Here is a 21,377-nt window from a genome sequence, read left to right as displayed (position 1 = left end):
GCTTAGCACAAGGCCTTTAGCTTGTTTGTTTTAATGTCCAAACCATGTCATCATCAGTAGGAGCTGTAAAAATAAAACTTATTTTTAGGTTTTATGAACCTATTTCCTTATTTTAATGTCTTTGAATATGACGGATGGTGCATGGCATTTTAGTTTGGATTTGTATGTAGTTGTAATGTACTTTATTGGTGTAATTGTGTGAGAAAGTGAGGCAATTGTTTTATAAATACATTTTTAACTTTCCTCACTCTTTCTCTCTCTCTCTCTTTCTCTCTCTCTCTCTCTCTCTCTCTCTCTCTGTCCAGAGTTGGGGAGGTGTTACCGCATGGTGACCGAGTCAGGAAAGTGTGAGCACGCTCTGAATGGGGACATCTCGCTAGAGATCTGCTGCTGTACCACAGTGGGCAAAGCCTGGGGCAGCTCCTGCCAGAGATGCCCGCAGGCTGGCACAGGTGTGTGTCCATGTGTCTGTCTGTGTGTGTGTGTGTGTGTGTGTGTGTGTGTCCATGTGTCTGTGTGTGTGTGTGTGTGTGTGTGTGTGTGTTCTGTTCAATAGTATAATGACAACATATTTTAAATGACTTAAAATCTCTCTCTCTCTCTCTCTCTCTCTCTCCCACCTCTGTTCTCACTGTCCTCTCCAGCCTCCTTTAATAAGATCTGTCCAGCTGGAAAGGGGATGTCCTATGTGACCATTCAGGGCCGGTTTCCGTTTCCATTCCCTCCCCATTACCCTCCAATGCCAAAGCCTGATATTCCAGGTGTGTATAACACACACACACACACACACACACACTAACAGATGCAAGCCCACACACATACATACAGTATACATACACACAAGCCCACACACACACACACACACACACACACACACACATACTACACACACACACACACACACACACACACACACACACACACACACACACACACACACACACACACACACACACACATTATTTACAGCTGAGAGTGTAAGGCATTTAACTATTCCCTCTCCTCTCTCTTATTTTCTAGAAGTCAAGCCTCCAGTAAGTACCTACATCAGTGTGGCTCCCCTGAATGGAGATGCACATCTTTGTGGAAAATCTTTGGTCATTTCTTAGTGTCTGTTTTATAATGTGTGTTTATGCTTACATATAGGGAATGTGTACTTTTGTATGCCTTTGTATGCTGACGTAACTGTCCGTGCATGTGTTCATAAACAGTGTGTGTGTGTCTCCAGGCGAACCCTGTCCAGACGACCACACCTGTGCACCATGCCCCTATTAGCACACCCCGTGTCCCCTGTAAGAAGATTCTCTTTGTGTACTGTGTCTCTGTGTGTGTGTGTGTGTGTGTATGTGTGTGTGTGTGTCTGTAGAGAGAGAGAGAGAGAGAGAGAGAGAGAGAGAGATACATAGATAGAATGAGAGAAAGTGGTGCATCATCCCCACTTCCTCTAAGATTCTTCCACATTGCTCTAGCTCTTCATCTCTGAAGGAGATTCTCTCCTTACTGCTCACTCCATCTCAAGCCCTCTGTCCCATCACTCCTTCTTAGATCCATCTGTCTGTCTTTCAAACCTCTTATTCCTCTGTGTGACCCCCTCTTTAGTTGTTAAAATGTGTACAAGTATCTACAAATCAGAGCGCAAACACTGAATTCAGTATCATCTAACCTGTGTATACAGTACAGACCTTCTGTAAACTCCAATGCACGGTTTCTCCCCATAGCTATCATCACGAAACCCACACCCAACCCCATCGTCAAAGTGGACCCAACACACTCATCCTGGGAGGTTAAAACGCAGGTCTCACGTGAGTTCCATAGCAACCTTTGTGTTTATGTTCTAGAATCCATAAATGGTGTTATGGTATGGCATTCGTAACCGCACAATGTCACAGTGTTGCCAAACGTTGACAAATTGACAGTGACGACTCTGTTTTGGTATCTGATTTAGAGGATGAGTTGGTTGTTAAAGGGACGTGTAGCAGCATGAAGATGATGAAACAAATTACTTCGTCAACAGCCACATCTTTCGTCTCATTTTTTTCCCATACTGTTGTTGATATATGCTAAAGGAATATATGAATGTATAGATATAAATATCCTCCTGTGTGTGTGTGTGTGTGTGTGTGTGTGTGTGTGTGTGTGTGTGTGTGTGTGTGTGTGTGTGTGTGTGTGTGTTTGTGTGTGTATTGTTACATTTTTACAGATATGGACATGTGTGCACAGGGCAGGAATATCTGTGGGCAGGGCAAGTGCATCACTCGCTCCAATGACTACGAGTGTCTTTGCAACCATGGCTTCTACTTCGACACGCAAAAGGGAGGTTGTGTGGGTGAGTTCCCATTCCCATCAACTCCCCTTGTGTCCTTGTCTCCTTCTTGGGAGTCCGCAGTGGTGGCTGCTGGGTAATTTTAGCTGCCGGGAATGTTTTAGTGGGTGAAACTAACCGTGGAAAACAACGAGTCACAGTGGCTTGTGGGCCACAGAGTTATTTTCAAGAGCTGATAGCAATGCAGCGACAAACATACAGTATGAAAGACCCGAGTCATCTTTGTACTACTTCAATGCGCAACCTCCAGCCACTAACGTAATACATCTCTACAGAGACACATTTGTAAGTTTTTCTCTCTTTCTCTTTCTCTCTCTCTCTCTATCTCTCTCCTTCTCACTCACTCTCTCTGTTGCTGTTTTAGATGTGAATGAATGTGAGTCTGAGCCATGTGGTCACAAAAGAGGGACCTGCCATAACACATTGGGCTCGTACCAGTGCCGCTGTCTACCAGGCTTCAAGGCTATGTCCCAGGGGAAGCTCAGATGTGTAGGTGAGCAATCGGATGGCGAAGGCTTACAGAGACGCAAAAGTAGTGGCCCTCTGTTCTCAGGAACAGAACCCTATTTTAAACCTCAGCTCGATAATATATTGAACAAGGTGTGTGTGTGTGTGTGTGTGTGTGTGTGTGTGTGTGTGTGTGTGTGTGTGTGTGTGTGTGTGTGTGTTTGTTTTCTTTTTATCCACAGATATAAATGAATGTTCTAAGCCTGACATATGTGGACCTGAAGGTCAGTGTATAAACTTGCCAGGCTCCTATAAGTGTGATTGCTTGCCGGGGTATGCTAGCAAGTCCCGTCGCCAACCTGCTTGTGAAGGTAAGAACCATTACTACAGTATGTTCACAGTGTGTGTGTGACTGTATGTGAGAGTGTTTATAATATTTTGTCTTTCTCATCTTTTGCTGTAGACATTAATGAGTGCCTGGACCCCAGTAGTTGCCCGAATGAGCAGTGTGAGAATATACCTGGATCCTACGAGTGTGTGCCCTGTCAGCCAGGATACATGGCTCAGGGAGGAGTCTGCTATGGTGAGCACACACACACACACACACACACGCACACACAAACGCATATACACAAATACACACACACATACACGCATATACACAAACACACACACACACACACACACACACACACACAAACACACAAACACTTGATCAAGCTTGTGTTCCTGACCATAATCACTGTGGTCATATTAGTCAGACAGAGACACACTGTGCGCTCCTCCAGACATGAGTGTTTACCTTAAGGCTATTCTACATCTAACAGCAAGCGCTCAGACACACACTCACACACACACACAACTACTCTGATTTCGTTATTTATCCGTAGGCGAACCTTTTTCTTTGATGCTTGTGGCTTTAGTTCAGAGATACCAACAGATATCCCACACTCCACATCACCTAAACACATGGAGAGAGAGACATAGACATTAGAGAGTTTGCAGTAGCTATGATCATTATCACTGCTTTTGGGGCAGCCGTGGCCTACTGGTTAGGGCTTCGAGCTTGTAACCGAAGGGTTGCCGGTTTCGATCCCAGACCCAGTAGGAAAAATGTGGGCAGGGGAAGTGGTTGAGCACTGCTCTCCCATGCCTACAGTACATCCACGGCTGAAGTGCCCTTGAGCAGGGCACCTAACCCCTCACTGCTCCCCGAGAGCGACACTGTAGGAGGCAGCTCACTGCGTCGGGATTAGTGTGTGCTTCACCTCACTGTGTGTTCACTGTGTGCTGTGTGTGTTTCACTAATTCACGGATTGGGATAAATGCAGAGACCAAATTTCCCTCACGGGATCAAAAGAGTATATATACTTATACTATATACTTATACTTTTACATGATCACTACCACTATATTATTGTTCCACTGAGACTTGTATTTCCTGATGAAGTTGGAGTTATTTTCCGGTCCTTGTGCTGCTTTAGTAATTGTGTTGGCTGATTGCCCCTTGGTGAGTTCCCGGAGAGTCGTGTGGCAGTCTGAGAACAGGGGTCCCAGAGCGCATTCAGAGAAAGCTACAGCTCTAATATCAGCACGATGGAGATACCACATACCACACGTGTGTGTGTGTGTGTGTGTGTGTGTGTGTGTGTGTGTGTGTGTGTGTGTGTGTGTGTATGTGTGTGTGTATGTGTGTGTGTGTGTGTGTATGTGTGTGTGTGTGTGTGTGTGTGTGTGTGTGTGTGTGTGTGTGTGTGTGTGTGTGTTCGTGTGTGTGTGTGTGTGTGTTTTATTTGTGAGGAAGAGAAAGAGAGGATAATGCTAAGAGAGGCATAGAGAGTAAGGATTTCTACCTACAGAGTGAAGGATACATGAAAGACATCTACTGCTTCCACATCCACTGCAGTGTTGTAAATCACTTTCTGTCATGACATGCATGCGTGGCACAAGCTGGGAGGTCCCTAATCACCATGATATCCGACGGCGCAAGCTAAGCCTTCAGTTTTTTTTAACCTCTGTAAATCATAAGAGTTATAATGACTTGACTGTGAATCTGTGTGGGCCATAGAGAATGGCTTATGTTATGGTAATAATAACCATTTCAAGATTTAAGACATTTTAGCATTTGGTCCAAATCAACAGCATTAATTAATCTAATAAGCAAGGAACAATCTCTTTAGATCAGTGTATTTTAGCTGCAGTGTGTGTGAGTGTGTGTGTGTGTGTGTGTGTGTGTGTGTGTGTCTGTGTTTGTGTGTATGTGTGTGTGTGTGTGTGTGTGTGTGTGTGTGTGTCTGTGTATCTGTGTGTGTGTGTGTCTCTGTGTGTCTGTGTGTGTGTGCTGAGGTCTGTCAGTCATCTTTGCTGCCTAGTTGACTTCTCATCCAAAATGATGCTGACAGGGTCCACAGGCATGTGGGTTTTTACGGTTTGGGAGACAGTGTTTTTTGTGTCCTTGTTTTCACTGGGACATTTATGGCTGTTTTATAATGTCATTTATATCTGGTGTTTCCCTGCCTGTGAATCCACTGTAAAGGGAGCAATGAGAAGTATTTGGGTGGTGCTGGTGGAGGAGATTGGACTGCATCAGTTACGCTGAATAAATCACTGCGGAGGGGATCACTGCAGCTCAGTTAGAACAGCACCAGCTGCCGTACACACACACACACACAGTCATAAAAACACACTTGCACACACACACACTCTGGAACTCAGTCAGAACAGGACTAGCTGCCATACACAAACATTGACATACACTTACACACACATGCTGGAACTCGCGCTGGACCAGCTGCGCACACACACACACACACACACACACACACATACACACACACAATCTGATACAATACGAGACATGATACACACACACGTGCACAAACATGCAATACATGCTTATTTATTAGATAGGCAAAGGTGCCAATAATTGTGTTGCAATGAACTTTCTTTTTTGCCTTCTGTTCCCTCACACACACACACACACACACACACACATACTCAAACTCACACAGATGTGAATGAGTGCCAGAGAAGAGGTGTGTGTCTAAATGGTCGCTGTGACAACCTCCCAGGGACGTACCGCTGCCTCTGCAACGAGGGTTTCCTGCCCGAGGCCGACAGCAAGGGCTGCCGCGGTGAGCGTCGCATACTGATGACATCACACACATTTACCAGTATGGGCCCTAATTTAAAGGATTGGCAAAGTGCAAAATCACTCTTTGAGCCAAGTGCATGAACAAAAGCTATCGTGTGGCATGAGGGAGCATTGAGCTGGCCAACCAATGTTTACGCTTAGGATCTTGGTCATGGCATTAAATTAGCAAATAGATGTTTCCTCATTATTAAATCAGCTTTAGTTAGACTTCAGACACTTTGCACTTTGTCCACCATTTCAATTAATGCCCCACAACTTTGGTTTTGTTGATGACTGATCTGAGTTTTGACTATCAAGTTTCCATTTGAAGATATGTTTAAGTATAATTCTGATAGATCCTAGGATACTGAAGTATTTTACTTATTATTTAAAATATCCAACGACTATGTGTGTAATTAGAGCTGCTGGCCTTCAGTCTTCTCGTATCCTTTCACACATCTTCTTCACAAGTTGTGTACTGTATAGATGTGCAGTTGTGGACCTGCTTACTCTCCATATCAGCATCAGGTCTGTGTCTCTCTCTTCCTTTCTCTCTCTCTTCTGTGTGTGTGTGTTCTTTCGTCTGCGTAGACATCAATGAGTGTGAGGACCGCCGCTTGTGTGCTAACGGCCACTGCCTGAACACAGAGGGCTCCTTCCAGTGCCAGTGTTACCCTGGTTACCAGCCCACCCAGGAGGGCAGCCACTGTGAGGGTGAGCTGGCCAGCTAACACTGTTAGCATTATTTGCTATAATAATAGTCTGTAACACAGCTAGCGTTTTTCCAGGCAGTAGAAATGGCCGCTAAAATCACAGGTGGTGACCAGGTAAACTTGATTAATGGCACCCACAGGTGAGAATATTTCTTCTGTTATTACAGGAAGACGTCCAGTCTTTTCATCTTTAGCTGAGTCATGAAGTGTTTTGATATGTAGGCAGTAAAAGCCTCTGAGGGGGAAAAATCTCATTGGCAGTTCTAAGAATTCCAGGACATGAAAAGAATTCTTTTGGAATGTCTTTTGCAACTTTCCAGGACTTTTCTGGAAATACTAGATATGTTTTCCTCTCCTGCTATTAGATTTTATGTGTTGACCTGAAATCTCTCTCTCTCTCTCACTCATTCACTATCCATCTCTCTCTCTCTCTCTCTCTCTCTCTCTCTCACTCACTCACTATCCCTCTCTCTCTCTTTCTCTCTCACTCATTCACTCACTATCCCTCTCTCTCTCTCTCTCTCTCTCTCTTTCTCTCAGACATTAACGAATGCGAGAGGGCAGCTAACTGCCAGAGAGGCCGCTGCATCAACATCCTGGGCTCATACCGTTGTGAGTGTGAGAAGGGCTTCATTCTTCGTGGACGCAGGTGTGAAGGTCAGTGGTAGGATACACCTCACCGTCAGCCCTGCTGACTGATTGATTGGTACGATTGGTAAGAAATAGTTGATTGATCAGTTGTGTGTTTAATCTGCTCTGCTCTCTGGTGGTAGAAAAGTACCCAGTCCAAACATTCCAGTCATTTGTGTAAGATGATATTGTAATATTGCCTGTATTGCTTTATCCTGGCTCCTTCCCTCTCTTTTCTTCTCTTCTCTTCCTTCTTCTCCTTCTTTCTTTCTTCTTCCTCCTCTTCCATCAGATATAAACGAGTGTGATGTGGACCGGAGTCTGTGCCAGCCCTTTGGCATGTGTGAGAACAGACAGGGCTCCTATGTGTGTGTGTGCAATCAGGGATACACTCTGTCTGAGGACAAACACAGCTGTGAAGGTACGCTGTATGGGCCTTCCCAGAGCACTGCCATAGGTCACGCCTCTGTTCTTCTGTTGTCTCAAATCATCTCTTTCCCAAAGTCTTTATGAAGTCTTGTGTATGTTGCATGGATTATGTTGAAACTGAAACTGTGTGCTGTTGTGTTGTGTATTTGTTTTATTGCAGCTGCAATGAAGTGTATTGTGTCTATGTGCTGTCTATGTGCATGTGTCTATGTTCTGTCTGTGTGCTATGCTAAGCTAAGCTATTCTATGCTATGCATTCTCCTGGGTTTTGCTGCACCCACTTCTCACTCACAGACATATTTCACAGACATCCACTTTTCACACAGCACCTGTTGTTACAGTATACTGGCTGGCTGTTTTGAACAATGGCATGTAGCTACTTTGAGAATATGTGCATTGAGGGAAGGTTAACAGTGAGTTTATGGTGGTTCCTGTGCAGCCATCGAGATCAACCTCGACAACAAGAAGGAGTGCTATCTGAACCTGGATGACACAGTGTTCTGTGACAGCGTCCTAGCAACCAATGTCACCAAACAGGAGTGTTGCTGTTCCATCGGTGTGGGATGGGGCGACCACTGTGAAATCTACCCGTGCCCAGTGTCTCATTCAGGTAAAACACCACACCTTCAGCATAACTCTGACAGCGTGAGGTGTGTGTGTGTGTGTGTGTGTGTGTGTGTGTGTGTGTGTGTGTGTGTGTGTGTGTGTGTGTGTGTGTAAGACCACTATGAGATCTACCCCAGTGCACCACAGCACACCTGCAGCATACCTCTCACAGATTGTGGTTTTAGATGTTATACATGTCATAAGCAGAGCCAACAGCCAGCTTTGCAGATGACTGACTAAATGTGGATGGATCAAATTCTCCCTCTCTCTCTCTCTCTCTCTCTCTCTCTCTCTCTCTCTCTCTCTCTTTCTATCTCGCATGCAGCTGAGTTCCATTCACTGTGTCCCGTGGGTCGAGGCTTTTACCATGAGGAGGGCATGACTGAGTACGGACTCTCTGTACACAGAGGTATTGCTGCCTGAAGATGATGGCAAACACATTTCAGTCTCGTTTTACATGGAAGTGAGGGCTGTAGTGCAATGGAATCAGATTTCAAATCCCATCCATACTCTTTTACTTGTAATCCTTTACCCCCCCCTCTCTCTTTTCCTTTGTGTATGTCTTTCTGTATCTGCAGATATTGATGAGTGTGTGTTGTTTGCTGATGAGATCTGTAAGGAAGGCCGTTGCATGAACACACAGCCAGGCTATGAGTGTTACTGTCAGCAGGGATTCTACTACGATGGCAATCTCCTCGAGTGCATAGGTAACACACAAAGTCACACACACACACACACACACGCACACACACACACCCCCACACACTCCCGCTGTCACATTTTTCATAACTTATCAATAGATCTATTTATACAGAAATTGTTCTGTTGTCTCCTATATACAGTATTAAACTGTATATTCAGTTGTGTTTTTTTATGCTTACAATGTCTCTTCAGTGAACAGCTATTTGATGTTTATAATACAGTTGGTTATTAGTTGACTTACTGTATTAATTAATTGATTGATTAATTTATTGATTGGTTCTGTCTCAGATGTGGATGAGTGTCATGATGAGTCCCTCTGCAGAAATGGACGCTGTGTTAACACACGAGGGTCATTCTACTGCAACTGCAACCGCCCTTATGCCCCGGACGCCAGCAACAAGAAGTGTGTGATCCCAACAGTCACAGGTGTGTGTGTGTGTGTGTGTGTGTGTGTGTGTGTGTGTGTGTGTGTGTGTGTGTGTGTGTGTGTGTGTGTGTGTGTCTGTGCAGAATGCACATATTTCAGTTTTGTAACAATTTCATTCTCAATGGCGTGTCTCATTAACCGTGAAGAAGACTGCCATGCTGTAGACATTGTTTGCATGATAGTTCACAAGACTCCTGCACTTACACTCCACAAGCTGGAATCCATCTTTGTTTGTCTTTATCTCCGCCCTGATCATCTGCACCCCTCCTGTGTTCATAGGTGTGAATGAGTGCCAGGATCCTGCCAACTGTAAGAGCGGCCAGTGTGTGGACACTCAGGACTCTTACTACTGCATCTGCACTCCACCATGGATCCTGGCCACCGACCGCAACAGCTGTGTCACACCAGAGGAGCAGGCCGGTGAGTGTGTGGTGGGATGCCGGTGTGAAGGATCATGGGATATGTAGTTCACTTTAAACTTTAATCACATTTAATTGAAATTCACTGTAGGCAAATATGGGTGAAAACAGTAAAAGTAAGTGTTAACGTAAGTGTTACAGAGACAATGAAACATGTTTAGTGATTATCTTTTAATTAGTTAGATGAATGTTTAAAGATGTCCTAGTTTTGTGATTCTTGCAGAGTTTTATAAATTATACTATATAAATTTTGTAGACGAACAATAAACTAAACTAGCTTTAATATCACAATTGCACAACTTTGTAGTTTTAGCATTGTTATTTGCCATGGTTACTGAAAAAAGTGGTGTAGTTGTTATCTAGCTGCTCTGCAACAGCAGGGATTGAGACGTAATAATAGTAGTAGTCTGTAGTGTGGCCTGAAAAATATCTGAAATGTAAACAAGCCAGTGCTTCCTGTGCCGTGTTCCAGTCTGTTCTGAAGCAGACTGTCTAGGTGTGCACCTCTTTGAGCCGGGCCCCAGGCGAGGCACTGACCCTCCTCTCTCTCTCTGTATTCGATTCCTCACTTTAGTAACGGGTCTGTCTGTGGTGCCCCTTGCAGATGTAGACGAGTGCCAGGACCCCTCGTACTGCAAGAACGGACGGTGTGAGAACACGCCCGGCTCCTTTCACTGTATATGCAATCAGCCGCTCACCTTCAGCGCTGCGCTCAAACAGTGCGTCTTCGACGGTGGGTATCCCTCCAGCCAATCGCGTTGTCTACGCCGCTTGGCCACCCGGCGCTCCTGCCACCCTCCCCAGGCAACCAATGAATGTGCTTGGCTGCATCTCTGGCTGCAACTCTCTTTACCTCCTGTGCTGCAGCTGCCTGAGAGCTTGCCGCCTTTAGCTGCTGATCTGTGTGCCTCAGTCACACACACACACACACACACACACACACACACACACACACACACACACACACACACACACACACACACATACACACACACACACACACACACACACAAGACACACACACACACACACACACACACACACACACACACGGACACACACACACACACACACACACACACACACACACACACACACACACACACGGACACGGACACGGACACACACACAGATTTACGTGCAAGCATACAGTACACTCACATTGAAGCCCAAACACACACCGACACACACACATGGGCATGTAAACATACAACACCTCCTAAACATACACACCTTCAGTGTTCTGACACACACATTGGCAAGGAAGCAAGCATGCATGAATCCTCACGCATACCCACACAGCTACTTCTCATCACATGAACACATTATGGTCACATACAGACATAAACATAAATATACACATGGCAGGACATAAACATTGCTGTATAGATTTTACACACACATACACACACACATGCATGCACGCACGCACCTCCGCACACACGCACGCACGCACGCATACACATACACACACACAAACACATACAGTATACATACTAATAAACAAGGACAGACACTAGTGTAAAATAATGATGAGTAAATAGCCTCTGTCTAATCCTAACAGTCCCATGACCCTAACAACAAAATAAAAATAGAAATGCTCATCAATAGGATGGGAATTGTTATATCAATAGAACTGCAGTCTCTTAAAAAGCATAGGTAACCTCTGCTTTGTGCATTTCATGATGGCTGAATTTAAAGAAGTTAGTGTAGTGTCCAGCTTCATCACTGTAGACTTCTGTGTGCTACTACAGACTTTGAACTTTAGAGAGGTCAGTGTAGTGTCCTGCCATAGACCTCTGTGTGCTACTGGGCAATTCCACGCCAAACTGTCACATCCATAACGCCAGCTAAATACCATGGCATTGTGTTGGTGTTATACATGTGACAGTTTTGCACGGAATTGCCCTACTACAGACCTTGAGCATTAGGTCATGGGGGAAGGGGGTCAATGAAACCATCAAGAAACATAGTATCTTTCATGGCTTTTAACTTCACTGCAAGTAGGAAAGTAGCTTATTGTTGTGGTCAGTTTGATCCATTTGGACAGTGTCTGACTCTAGACAGGTATCATGACATGACAGTGCTAACCTTTCCCTCTCTGCTCTCTCCCTCCCCTCAGATCGGACGGCGGCCCATAAGGACGTGTGCTTCCAGGAAGTGGACGAGGGGCTGATCTGCAGCGTGCCCCGCAGTGGACACGTGGTCACCTACTCCGAGTGCTGCTGCCACTATGGCCGCGGCTGGGGGCCTGAGTGCCGCACCTGCCCCCGTAGGAACTCAGGTGAGTTCTCGGGCAGACGAGGTGCGGAGGTGGGACACGTGCAGTATAGAAGGTCCTCCAGGAGCAGAGATTGAATGACTGTTAATGGACTTGTTTACAAGCATTTGTTCATATGCAATGTATGTTGGCTTCGCTGCTATCGGCAGTAACATCAACATATAGGCCTGTATTCAAATCTTCATCTGTTCTACGGCTCTAATCATAATAGTCATGTGCTGCCCCCTGCTGTTATGAAGAAGCATTACATCTGCACCACATTGAATGAAGGCTGAGATCATGTGGTGAAGAATTAGTACTGCTTGTAACTGAATAGACAGGAATGCATTGGAATCAAGAATATAAATATAACGTTTTCTTTATAGCTTTTAAGGTACAGTCTGCTGTTCTGGCAAAAGGTTTTTGATATTTAAGCACACTATAGCCAATCACCATGACACACCTATTTTCCCTGCTGTTGAAGTAAGACTGGAGAAGCACATGGCTCAGTCCGAGAACTTCCTTTGTCTCCCACTTACAGAGCCAGGGCTATGTACAAGCACACAAACACAACTTGCTTCTTTAGAGCTCAGACAGAATGGACAGCTAAAAGACCACAAGGAGCAAAGAATACACAAGCAGTGTATTGGATTAGTCACAGAACTGTACTTTAAACCAATGAAATGGTGAGACCGTATCCGTTTGTTTTTATATCGCTATTTGTAGTGCTCTTTAATCGGCTGTGTGAGATGCACTTGGACACAGAGTCTGATGGGGAAGGGGACTTCCAGGCTGTTTTTGCAAACTACAACCCAGGTGAGTCTTAGCAGCATGTGACAATGGCTAGTATGCATTGTAATCATTAGTACTATAAATAAATACTTTACAGTAATATATGAAATATATATATATATATATATATATATATATTAATATAATACAATATTGTACAGTAATATACAAATAAATGCTGTGCAATAATACAACATAATCATTGTTAATGGCTGATATATGCATGTTATATATATAGCAATGTTATACATACTTTATAAAGACAGAATATTATACCGGTAGTAATACATAGAGGTCTGGTCCTTTTCCTGTCTCTCTGTTCTCCCCTGTCTGTGCTCTGTCAGGTGGAGACAGCTCCGAGGAGGACTCAGATGAGTGTAGCTGTGCCAACGGCCGCTGTGTGCGCTCCTACCTGGGCACCATGTGTGAGTGCAACCCAGGCTTCCGGCGGGACCACTCACGCACGCGCTGCATTGGTATGCTTTACGCTTTCATTACACACACACACACACACACACACACACACACACACACACACACACATTTGAAATGTCATTTTTAAATACACTGATTATTCTTTTGTAACAATCACAATATTACACAATATTACAAAGTATGATTAACCACATTTGAAGATTTCAATTTCAGATGCAGTTTTAAAACTTAAAAAAATATTATCATAAATGATGTGTTCTCTTATTGTAATGTATATTTGCACCTTCCTACCTGTCTTCTCCCCCTCTTCTTTCATTCCCTGTACTATCTCTCTCCATTTCTCCCTCTCTCTCTCTCTCTCTCTCTCTCTTTCTTTCTCTCTTTCTCTTCCTCTGTAGACATTGATGAGTGTGCAGAGAGAGGCCGTGTGAACCCATGTAAGAATGCACGTTGTGTCAACACCAGAGGGTCCTTCAAGTGCTACTGCAAACAAGGCTTTGTGCCCGCCACACGGAGACCCAACGTGTGTGTGCGACCGAGGGCCTTATAACATCACCTCACACACGCACACACACACACACACACACACACACACACTCACTCACATACATACACATTCACACACACGCATACACACACACACACACACACACACACACACACACACACACACACACACACACACACACACACAGATCGCTACACTCCTGTATTTGTGTACCTATCATGTTGTCATAGGAATGTTCTCTTCTGGTCACATCCATGCAGGCCAACAGAGAGAGAGAGAGAGAGAAACAAACACACAAACACAAACATGTATTTTCTCACACACACAAACAAACACTTCCTCCCTCTCTCTCATTGCCACGCACAACAAAATATTTTCACTGTCATGCTCATTCAAAAACAGACTCTTATTTACACTATCAATTACACACACATTCACAAATGGACAATTACATCCAAACACTCTCACACACACTCAACACATGTATACAAACCAAAACCCTCTCCCTGTGGTTTCACTTTTGCCGTTAGTGTTTTTCGTTCAACTGATTTAGTGTTCTTTTTTTCTCGTTTGTTTACACTTTTCAGTGCTATTGTATTTTGTTGACCTGGCCTCCAAGAGATTTGCACAAGTTTGAAACCATTAATTAAAATGTAATGAGGTTTCCTCTTGTTACGCCCATGTTTGGTGACCTTCTGTTGTATGTTTTATTTTATTCTATTGCCTTGTCACTGAAGAGTCAGATGTAAGAAGCTGTTAGCTAGCACTTGTGGATAACACCAAAAAGTTCCGCTCCAGTCCTCGGTGTCAGTCGTTGGTTCCTGTTTTCTTTTTCCTTTCTGTATGGAATGAAAAAAAGGATCTAAGGAAATAAAATGTAAAAAAGAATATGTTAGCTGACATCAATACAGTCTGTTCAGAAAAGTACAGTCGAGACAAGGTAGACAAGATTTCTTTAAAAAGCATACATGTCAATGTATTTTTGTAATTATTATTTTTCTAAGTTTTGTTGACTGTTCATCTTGCATATTGTTTACTATGATGTTAAAGGCAGCATTGGTATTAGCTTAGATGACTATGAACTGTCTGTAACCCACGTGTCATGTGATCACTGGTTGCAGATGATGTGTTTTATGTTCCAACATGTCATTCATGACACTCATATGTCAGTCTAGCGTAGGTCCCAGTGTGTAAATATTTAATAAATTAGTATGACGAGGTTTTACAACATGCCATCAATATAAAGCTTTTAGATCTTGATCCATTTTGTGTATATTGTGGGTCAAGGTTTGTGTCAGGCTTGCAGAGAAAATACTTGATATGATTGAAACATTGAAAATTCTTATTTTGATTTGATTCCTTCATTGCCTTATTTTGATTTGATTCCTTCATTGCCTAAAGCTTTTTTGACTTTATCTTTAAATGATCTAATGTTGCACTTGTTGGGATCAGATCCATGAGGATGACTAGGAACAAATCAAATCAATTAACGACTCAGAAAGAGGGTGAAGTGTGAACGCATCATAATTTAATTGATGTTTACTGTAACTCCATCAGTGAGTGAAAATATGTATAAATGTCCCCACACCATCATGCAAATAATGAAATAGAGAAAACTGGCAATAAATAAAGTGAATGAAGTTAAACCCTAATGACCTATAGGCATTGTTTTTCTTTTCATTGAAACTGTTTTCTTCATCTTCTTCGTGTGTATTCATCCATCGTTAGGAATGCCATGTTAGCATCACCTGGGGATAGCAACCAGTGTCCATTTGCTGGTCATCCTGGACTTCCACCAACTTACAGTAGTTACCATCCCAACAATCTATTAACTGGGTTTAATGTGCATTCAGTGTGTTGATAGCAGAATTACCCTGTTATGTTTCATGTTGGCCACTAGGTGGCAACAAAATCCATCTGAGACACTGAAATGACTTAACACTGATACTTAAGAAGATCTCTTCTATACAGTAGTTGCCACTGGTCTATGTGTTGATTCATGGGCAGTATCACATTTATTATATACAGTTAGCTCTGGATTCATTTTTGTAACCTGGGATATCTTTGTTCAATGTGATTCAAAGTGTAACATAGTAAATGTGGTGAAAGATTCAACATATCTGTGCCCTATCGTGCCAGATAAATGATGTGCACAGTACTATAGTGGTCAAACCCACTCCAAAACTAAACTGAAATGTTGATCTATTTGGTATCTGGTGCTAAAAAGGACCTGTAGGTTTAGTTGCCCAGAGGTTGTGCGTAATGCTGATTGTCTGAGTTCACTATGGAAACACAGATGAAATCACCCTGATATGAACCATAATCTCTTGTGTCTTTAATGTTTTCTCTCTGCAAATACAGAAAAGATGAAGAAAACTGCTTCCTGCAGCACTCCAGGAACCTCGTGCCATAAGGTGTGCAAACACTGGCAGGAGAAATCTCATTCAGTGTGACCATGATGGAAAACAGCAAGTCCAGTCCAATGACAATGATTTATTAGCTGTTGTAACCAGGTTTGGACACAATTAGAACTGAGCTTTGTTTTATATCTGATGGTTTTATATTTTGATGGGACAGCTCTGCTGTCTTTAGCAGAAGAAGGGGCAGAACAGAGGGATGGCTTTTATCCCAAGACAATTAATGAACAGTTTGTCTCTAGAGAATTTTTAGCTTCCTGAAGAGTCTATGACCCCTGTAAAAAACTTCTTCAGGATCAAAGTGGCTGTTAAATGTCTTCTTTAGAGCAGTTAGTCTTTAGAAAATAATTATTTTAGGAATATAAAATCAATCAAATCTTTACATTAAAGTCGCCTTCGCTAACTAGCCTAGTTGATACATTAATTGACTTTAACAACCCATTAACATCACATTCAATCACTGATAAGCAAAAGGTTGATGTTTATGGTTTGTTGATCTCCCAGTACATTAGTTTATGTAAACAAACTTTCAACATAACTATTTGCATTGAACCACTTTAAGAACCAAAATGAATGCTAAATTAATGTTAACTTAGCTACTGCAGCAGTTAATTAAGATTTAGACTATCCAGACTCTGTTTAGTGTTGTGTACTGTAGAAAAACCCAGACGAACTTCCGGCAAATTTGAGATTTGGGTCTGGTGTCAACCAGGCTAATGTAGATGGGCAGTGGTTGGTTAAGTCCTTAGGCTAAAATCTCCAGGGGTTGCAGAAAGACAACAGGAACGTTTACTTCTCAAACATGGCAGCTCCTTCATCCTTTCCATCTTCTTCCATCACGTGTCATTCAAGTTCTCTTTTTCACTCTCGCTCGTGTTCTGGTTGTTGTATCTCTCTCTCTATTTCTATTTCTTTCTCTCTCTTTCTCTCCGTCAGTGACAGGCAGACATGATTGGCTGCAGATGAGTGCTGTGTGTGGAAGGGAGATTAGTTATGAGCATAAACAGGACAGAGGCTCTCTACCCCCCTCTCCCCCTCCCCACCCAATCCCATCCTGTTCCCTGCACTTAGAGGACAAGCTGACGGGGCCCACAGGGTTATAGCCACGTTCCCCGGGCAGGCCCAGAGAGCAGCCAGGCTTTGGTATGAGATGAGATTCAGAGCAGCTCCTATCAAGTAAGGGCTCTTCACAGAATGTTTGACTCACACACACAAGAAAAACAACAACTCAGGCAGTCTGTTGATAGAGAGCACTAATGAAGTTCAGTGTGGTTTAATGAAAATCTTGGACATGGAAATCATTTCCACATTCAATTTTGTAAACAAAAGCCAAGTCAACAATTCCGTGGAGACTTATTGCCAAAACACCTGTGGGTGAGTTCTACAATCCTCCCTGAGGATCTTTCCACTAAAGGTTTTATACGTTACAGTGATGAGCCTATTGAATCCTTAATATAATATAACAGCCTTTTCAAAAAAGTCTGTCTCAGGGGGATTCTGACAGGATGTTTTTGCTGTTGTCATGGTACAAACGTCACCATCTTATTGCAGACAGACGTTAATGCAGCCATCAGAGATTACAAAGGAACCTTTTATAAATGTCGCCAAGACTTACAAAACTATGTGATCTTCCAAAACAGAGCCAGTATAGCTCTAAAGCCGCCACAGACATCCTGACATCTAGCCAAAATATGTCACGGATTAGCAAACAATAATGCTGAGAGGAATCTTCCAGAATCATTTATTGAGTCCACTCTGGGAGGCCAAACCCTAATGTATTACCTACAGTGTGTGTTTGTGAATGTGTCTCCTCCTGTGTACCGTTACTGTGTGGGTCTACTATCCTGCGTGCTTCCTGAATCTGACAGAGAGAGACACATTTCTGAGGGGCTGGAATGTGATGATTCATTCAGTTTAGTGGCACACTGAATGAGACTTTTCATGTCTGCTTTACTTCAAAACAGAAGATTTGTTTCTCTCTCTTCCCCTTCAAACATAAACTCTGAACAATGTATGGAAACAAGACAAGGTCCAGAGTATGCCTGGAGCTCTTTCAGTTATAGATAGCAAACCATTTTAGTAAAAAATGGTAGATATGTGAGAATTATGTAACAATGTGAAGATTAGATTTACTACAACCGTTTTAGGCATTTAAAATGTATGGGTAAGTTCATAAAACAAAGAGTGCCTAAATGTGCATTGTATTGCTAGACTGTCCAACACGAAAGGCAGCTGATGCATTTTCAGGTGAACATGGAGTTATTGTGCTCCTGCCAAAGGGACTTTCCAGGGGATTTAGACCTGTGTAAACAACAAGATGGCCACTTTCATTAAACAGGCCCTCAGACTGCCTGGTGTATCAAAGAAGGATTAAAAGTACAGAAGAAACATGACTGTGTGTGTGTGTGTGTGTGTGTGTGTGTGTGTGTGTGTGTGTGTGTGTGTGAGCATATGGCTACCCTTTTAGAGATTAATGCAGTCAGACAGATGTTGCGCAGACCTGTGCTGTGAAGGATAAACAGTTGCTGGAGGTGATTTGATTTTCTTCATGAGGATTCAGGAACATAAGGATATCTCTCTCTTTCTTTCTCTGTGTGTGTGTGTGTGTGTGTGTGTGTGTGTGTGTGTGTGTGTGTGTGTGTGTGTGTGTGTGTGTGTGTGTGTGTGTGTGTGTGTGTGTGTGTGTGTGTGTGGATTGGTGACAGGGCAAATACAGTGTGATGTGATCTGAGCTGAGGCAAATATCTTGATTCGGAGACAGACTGTGCAGGGACTCTTTCTCTCTCTCTGTCTGTCTTGTGTGTGATAGTGGCTTGGGATGCTTCATGTTGGGCTACACTCTACCAGAGCCATGTCATATAGGTCAGGCAGCTGTGCGATTGTGTGAGGCTGTGTGACTCTATGTATGCACATAGGCTCTATGTGTGTGTAGAACTGACCCTGTCACAGTAACTCAAATTTCAGCCTCAAGGAAAATAGCAGATGTTTTATGTAGCTATACACTAGTATGGGCACAGTCAACAGTCTGAATCCTGAAAATTGAATGTGAAACGTGACATAAAGACCAGAAATATATTCAAAAACCTTATGTATAAATACATATTTACATATTAAATATGTAAAGATGATTATCGGTAGGTTCATGAATTGAGATTAAGACCTACAAGTAAATGTTGAAGCCAATGGAAGTTGTACACAGAATTTCACACACAGAATTTCATTCCAGTGTGCTGCATCGATCACCCTGACGCCCATACGAGGACAATCCCGGGGCCAGTCATGTGGAAAAGAGTACTAGATAAATGGAAGCAGATGGAGCATAGCCTGGGTAGAGTGTGCTTACATTGTGAGGTCTTATTTTCTGAATATGCCCCTCTTCCACAGCTATTTAGACATGCCATTGAATTCAGTGGTTGTATTTGTCCTACAGGCTATACTCACTGAATTACACCACATTTGAGGTTCTTGTGTGTGTTTCCATTTTAGCCTGTGTTTGTGTCTGTGTACTGTAGCTCTAGACCTTCCATATGTGTGGACGGTAACTGTTGTGTCTGGACTAGGAGAGGGGACTGAAAGGGTGGAGACCTGGCCTTAATTTCCTCAGTGTCTCATTCAGGGCTTCAGCTTTTATTGAAAAAGCAGATTAACCTCTAACTCTCTTTTTTTCTCTGTGCCTCTCTTTCTCTGTTTAATAACCATTATTTTTCTGTGTCTTCTCACCTCCCAAACCAGGCCCCTTAAAACAAGACCAGTGAATTATCTGGAAGAGGAGAATATTAATGGATTGGGATAAAAACCTTGTATGGTAATAAACCATCCTACATTGCATGACGTGAAAAAGTCTGAAAATGGATTCAACTCTCATTAAATATTCATAGTGGTAAATGTAAACTGAAGCAACACCAATTGACAAACACAAATAAGCACTGTCAGGGATTCTAAACCCATATACTTTTTGTCACTTTCAGTGAATATCTCTTCACGATTCGCTACCTCTCCATTATGTGATTAGCCTACATTGTAAAAAAACACTGGTCTTCATACACAGCCCTGGCTCTGTGACTTGGAAACAAACAAAGTGGAGCAAGCTAGTCTCCCAAACATAGGGGAGTTTGGGGAGGGGATTGGTGAGTTCACGCTTTGGTGTTTTGTTGGTGTTTGGCTCAAATATTAACAGACATTACATCATCCAGAATTGCTGCCTGTACCTTTATTCACACAACTCTGTTCCCCACTAACATTTGAAACTACACAAACCTGTATACTTTGTCCTGTAGTACTAGACAAAGGCCATATCCATAAACCAAAACTGAGATGTCTGTTTGATCTTGGGTTTGTTTCCATTACAAGAGTTAAGGCACGATCCAAAGGGCATGTTTAAATTAGTCATATGGAAACACAAACTTGCAGAATGTACAGCTGTCCAGACTAAATTATGTTGCTAATTTTGCTTTAGATGCTTTTCATATTTCACCTCTAAATGTGCTCACCTTTCTGCAAATATATTCTCTGTTTTAGTCAGCCATATCTGGCAAAGATAAATACCAGAGGAGTGTATTGACTCAAACACAGGGCAGGGAAAACAAAGCCTGTCTAATTTTAGACACCCTCTTGCTTGTCTTTATTATTCTCAGATTCTCTTTAAGCAGCCTGGGCCAACCAGACATGACCAAGGCACGAACCCTCCAGAATCACCCAGGCTGTATCCTCATTTACTATGGTCATAACAACCCCAAGTGCTTTTTCAGGATAAGGATGAAGTGGTCTTCAGCTCTTCATTCATCCTTTATATTGAATATCTTGAGGGCTACTTGATTATTCAGCATGGGCGAGTCAGTACACAATGCACCACATGATGTTTTGGGTTGGAATTTCTGGCTTTTAATACAAAACATACATAATAGATCCAAATCAAACCAAGATCCATGCGCAGCCTGGTTAGGTGCAGGTAGATTGCAGGAACATACCTAAATAGCAAAAATAAGATCGCTCTACCGCACACTGTTGACTTTTACTCGATTTTATTCAGAGCGAACATACACAATTGATATGAAGTGTACCATTACAAAGCTGTTTCAAGTAACAATTACTTAAGTCCACTGATCTAAGAAGTGGGACCTATAATGTTTTATACAC

At 42.9% G+C, this 21,377-nt stretch overlaps 1 protein-coding gene across 4 annotated transcripts in view; it reads left to right on the top strand.

Annotated features, from left to right (window-relative positions):
- ltbp3 (latent transforming growth factor beta binding protein 3) overlaps positions 1 to 13,949 on the top strand; it is a 50,909-nt gene extending 36,960 nt beyond the window's left edge. For 2 of the 4 annotated variants that reach the window (XM_048237369.1, XM_048237367.1), the window contains exons 7-29: positions 306 to 452; positions 645 to 761; positions 1,021 to 1,034; positions 1,229 to 1,292; positions 1,719 to 1,802; positions 2,201 to 2,326; positions 2,688 to 2,816; positions 3,013 to 3,141; positions 3,234 to 3,353; positions 5,782 to 5,904; positions 6,495 to 6,617; positions 7,157 to 7,273; positions 7,539 to 7,667; positions 8,115 to 8,285; positions 8,607 to 8,690; positions 8,860 to 8,988; positions 9,272 to 9,409; positions 9,690 to 9,830; positions 10,404 to 10,562; positions 11,952 to 12,113; positions 12,816 to 12,905; positions 13,226 to 13,357; positions 13,715 to 13,949. In XM_048237369.1, the coding sequence (XP_048093326.1) occupies positions 306 to 452; positions 645 to 761; positions 1,021 to 1,034; positions 1,229 to 1,292; positions 1,719 to 1,802; positions 2,201 to 2,326; positions 2,688 to 2,816; positions 3,013 to 3,141; positions 3,234 to 3,353; positions 5,782 to 5,904; positions 6,495 to 6,617; positions 7,157 to 7,273; positions 7,539 to 7,667; positions 8,115 to 8,285; positions 8,607 to 8,690; positions 8,860 to 8,988; positions 9,272 to 9,409; positions 9,690 to 9,830; positions 10,404 to 10,562; positions 11,952 to 12,113; positions 12,816 to 12,905; positions 13,226 to 13,357; positions 13,715 to 13,866 (2,780 nt within the window). In that variant the 3' untranslated portion in view covers positions 13,867 to 13,949. The remainder of the gene's footprint in view (positions 1 to 305; positions 453 to 644; positions 762 to 1,020; positions 1,035 to 1,228; positions 1,293 to 1,718; positions 1,803 to 2,200; positions 2,327 to 2,687; positions 2,817 to 3,012; positions 3,142 to 3,233; positions 3,354 to 5,781; positions 5,905 to 6,494; positions 6,618 to 7,156; positions 7,274 to 7,538; positions 7,668 to 8,114; positions 8,286 to 8,606; positions 8,691 to 8,859; positions 8,989 to 9,271; positions 9,410 to 9,689; positions 9,831 to 10,403; positions 10,563 to 11,951; positions 12,114 to 12,815; positions 12,906 to 13,225; positions 13,358 to 13,714) is intronic. The other 2 variants (XM_048237368.1, XM_048237370.1) reach the window with 2 other exon arrangements.
- Positions 13,950 to 21,377: the final 7,428 nt, after the last annotated feature.

The sequence above is a fragment of the Alosa alosa genome, chromosome 2 (assembly GCF_017589495.1).
Source record: "Alosa alosa isolate M-15738 ecotype Scorff River chromosome 2, AALO_Geno_1.1, whole genome shotgun sequence".
In the NCBI taxonomy this organism is placed as follows: Eukaryota; Metazoa; Chordata; class Actinopteri; order Clupeiformes; family Clupeidae; genus Alosa; species Alosa alosa.
This window is presented reverse-complemented; position numbering and strand designations above follow the sequence as displayed.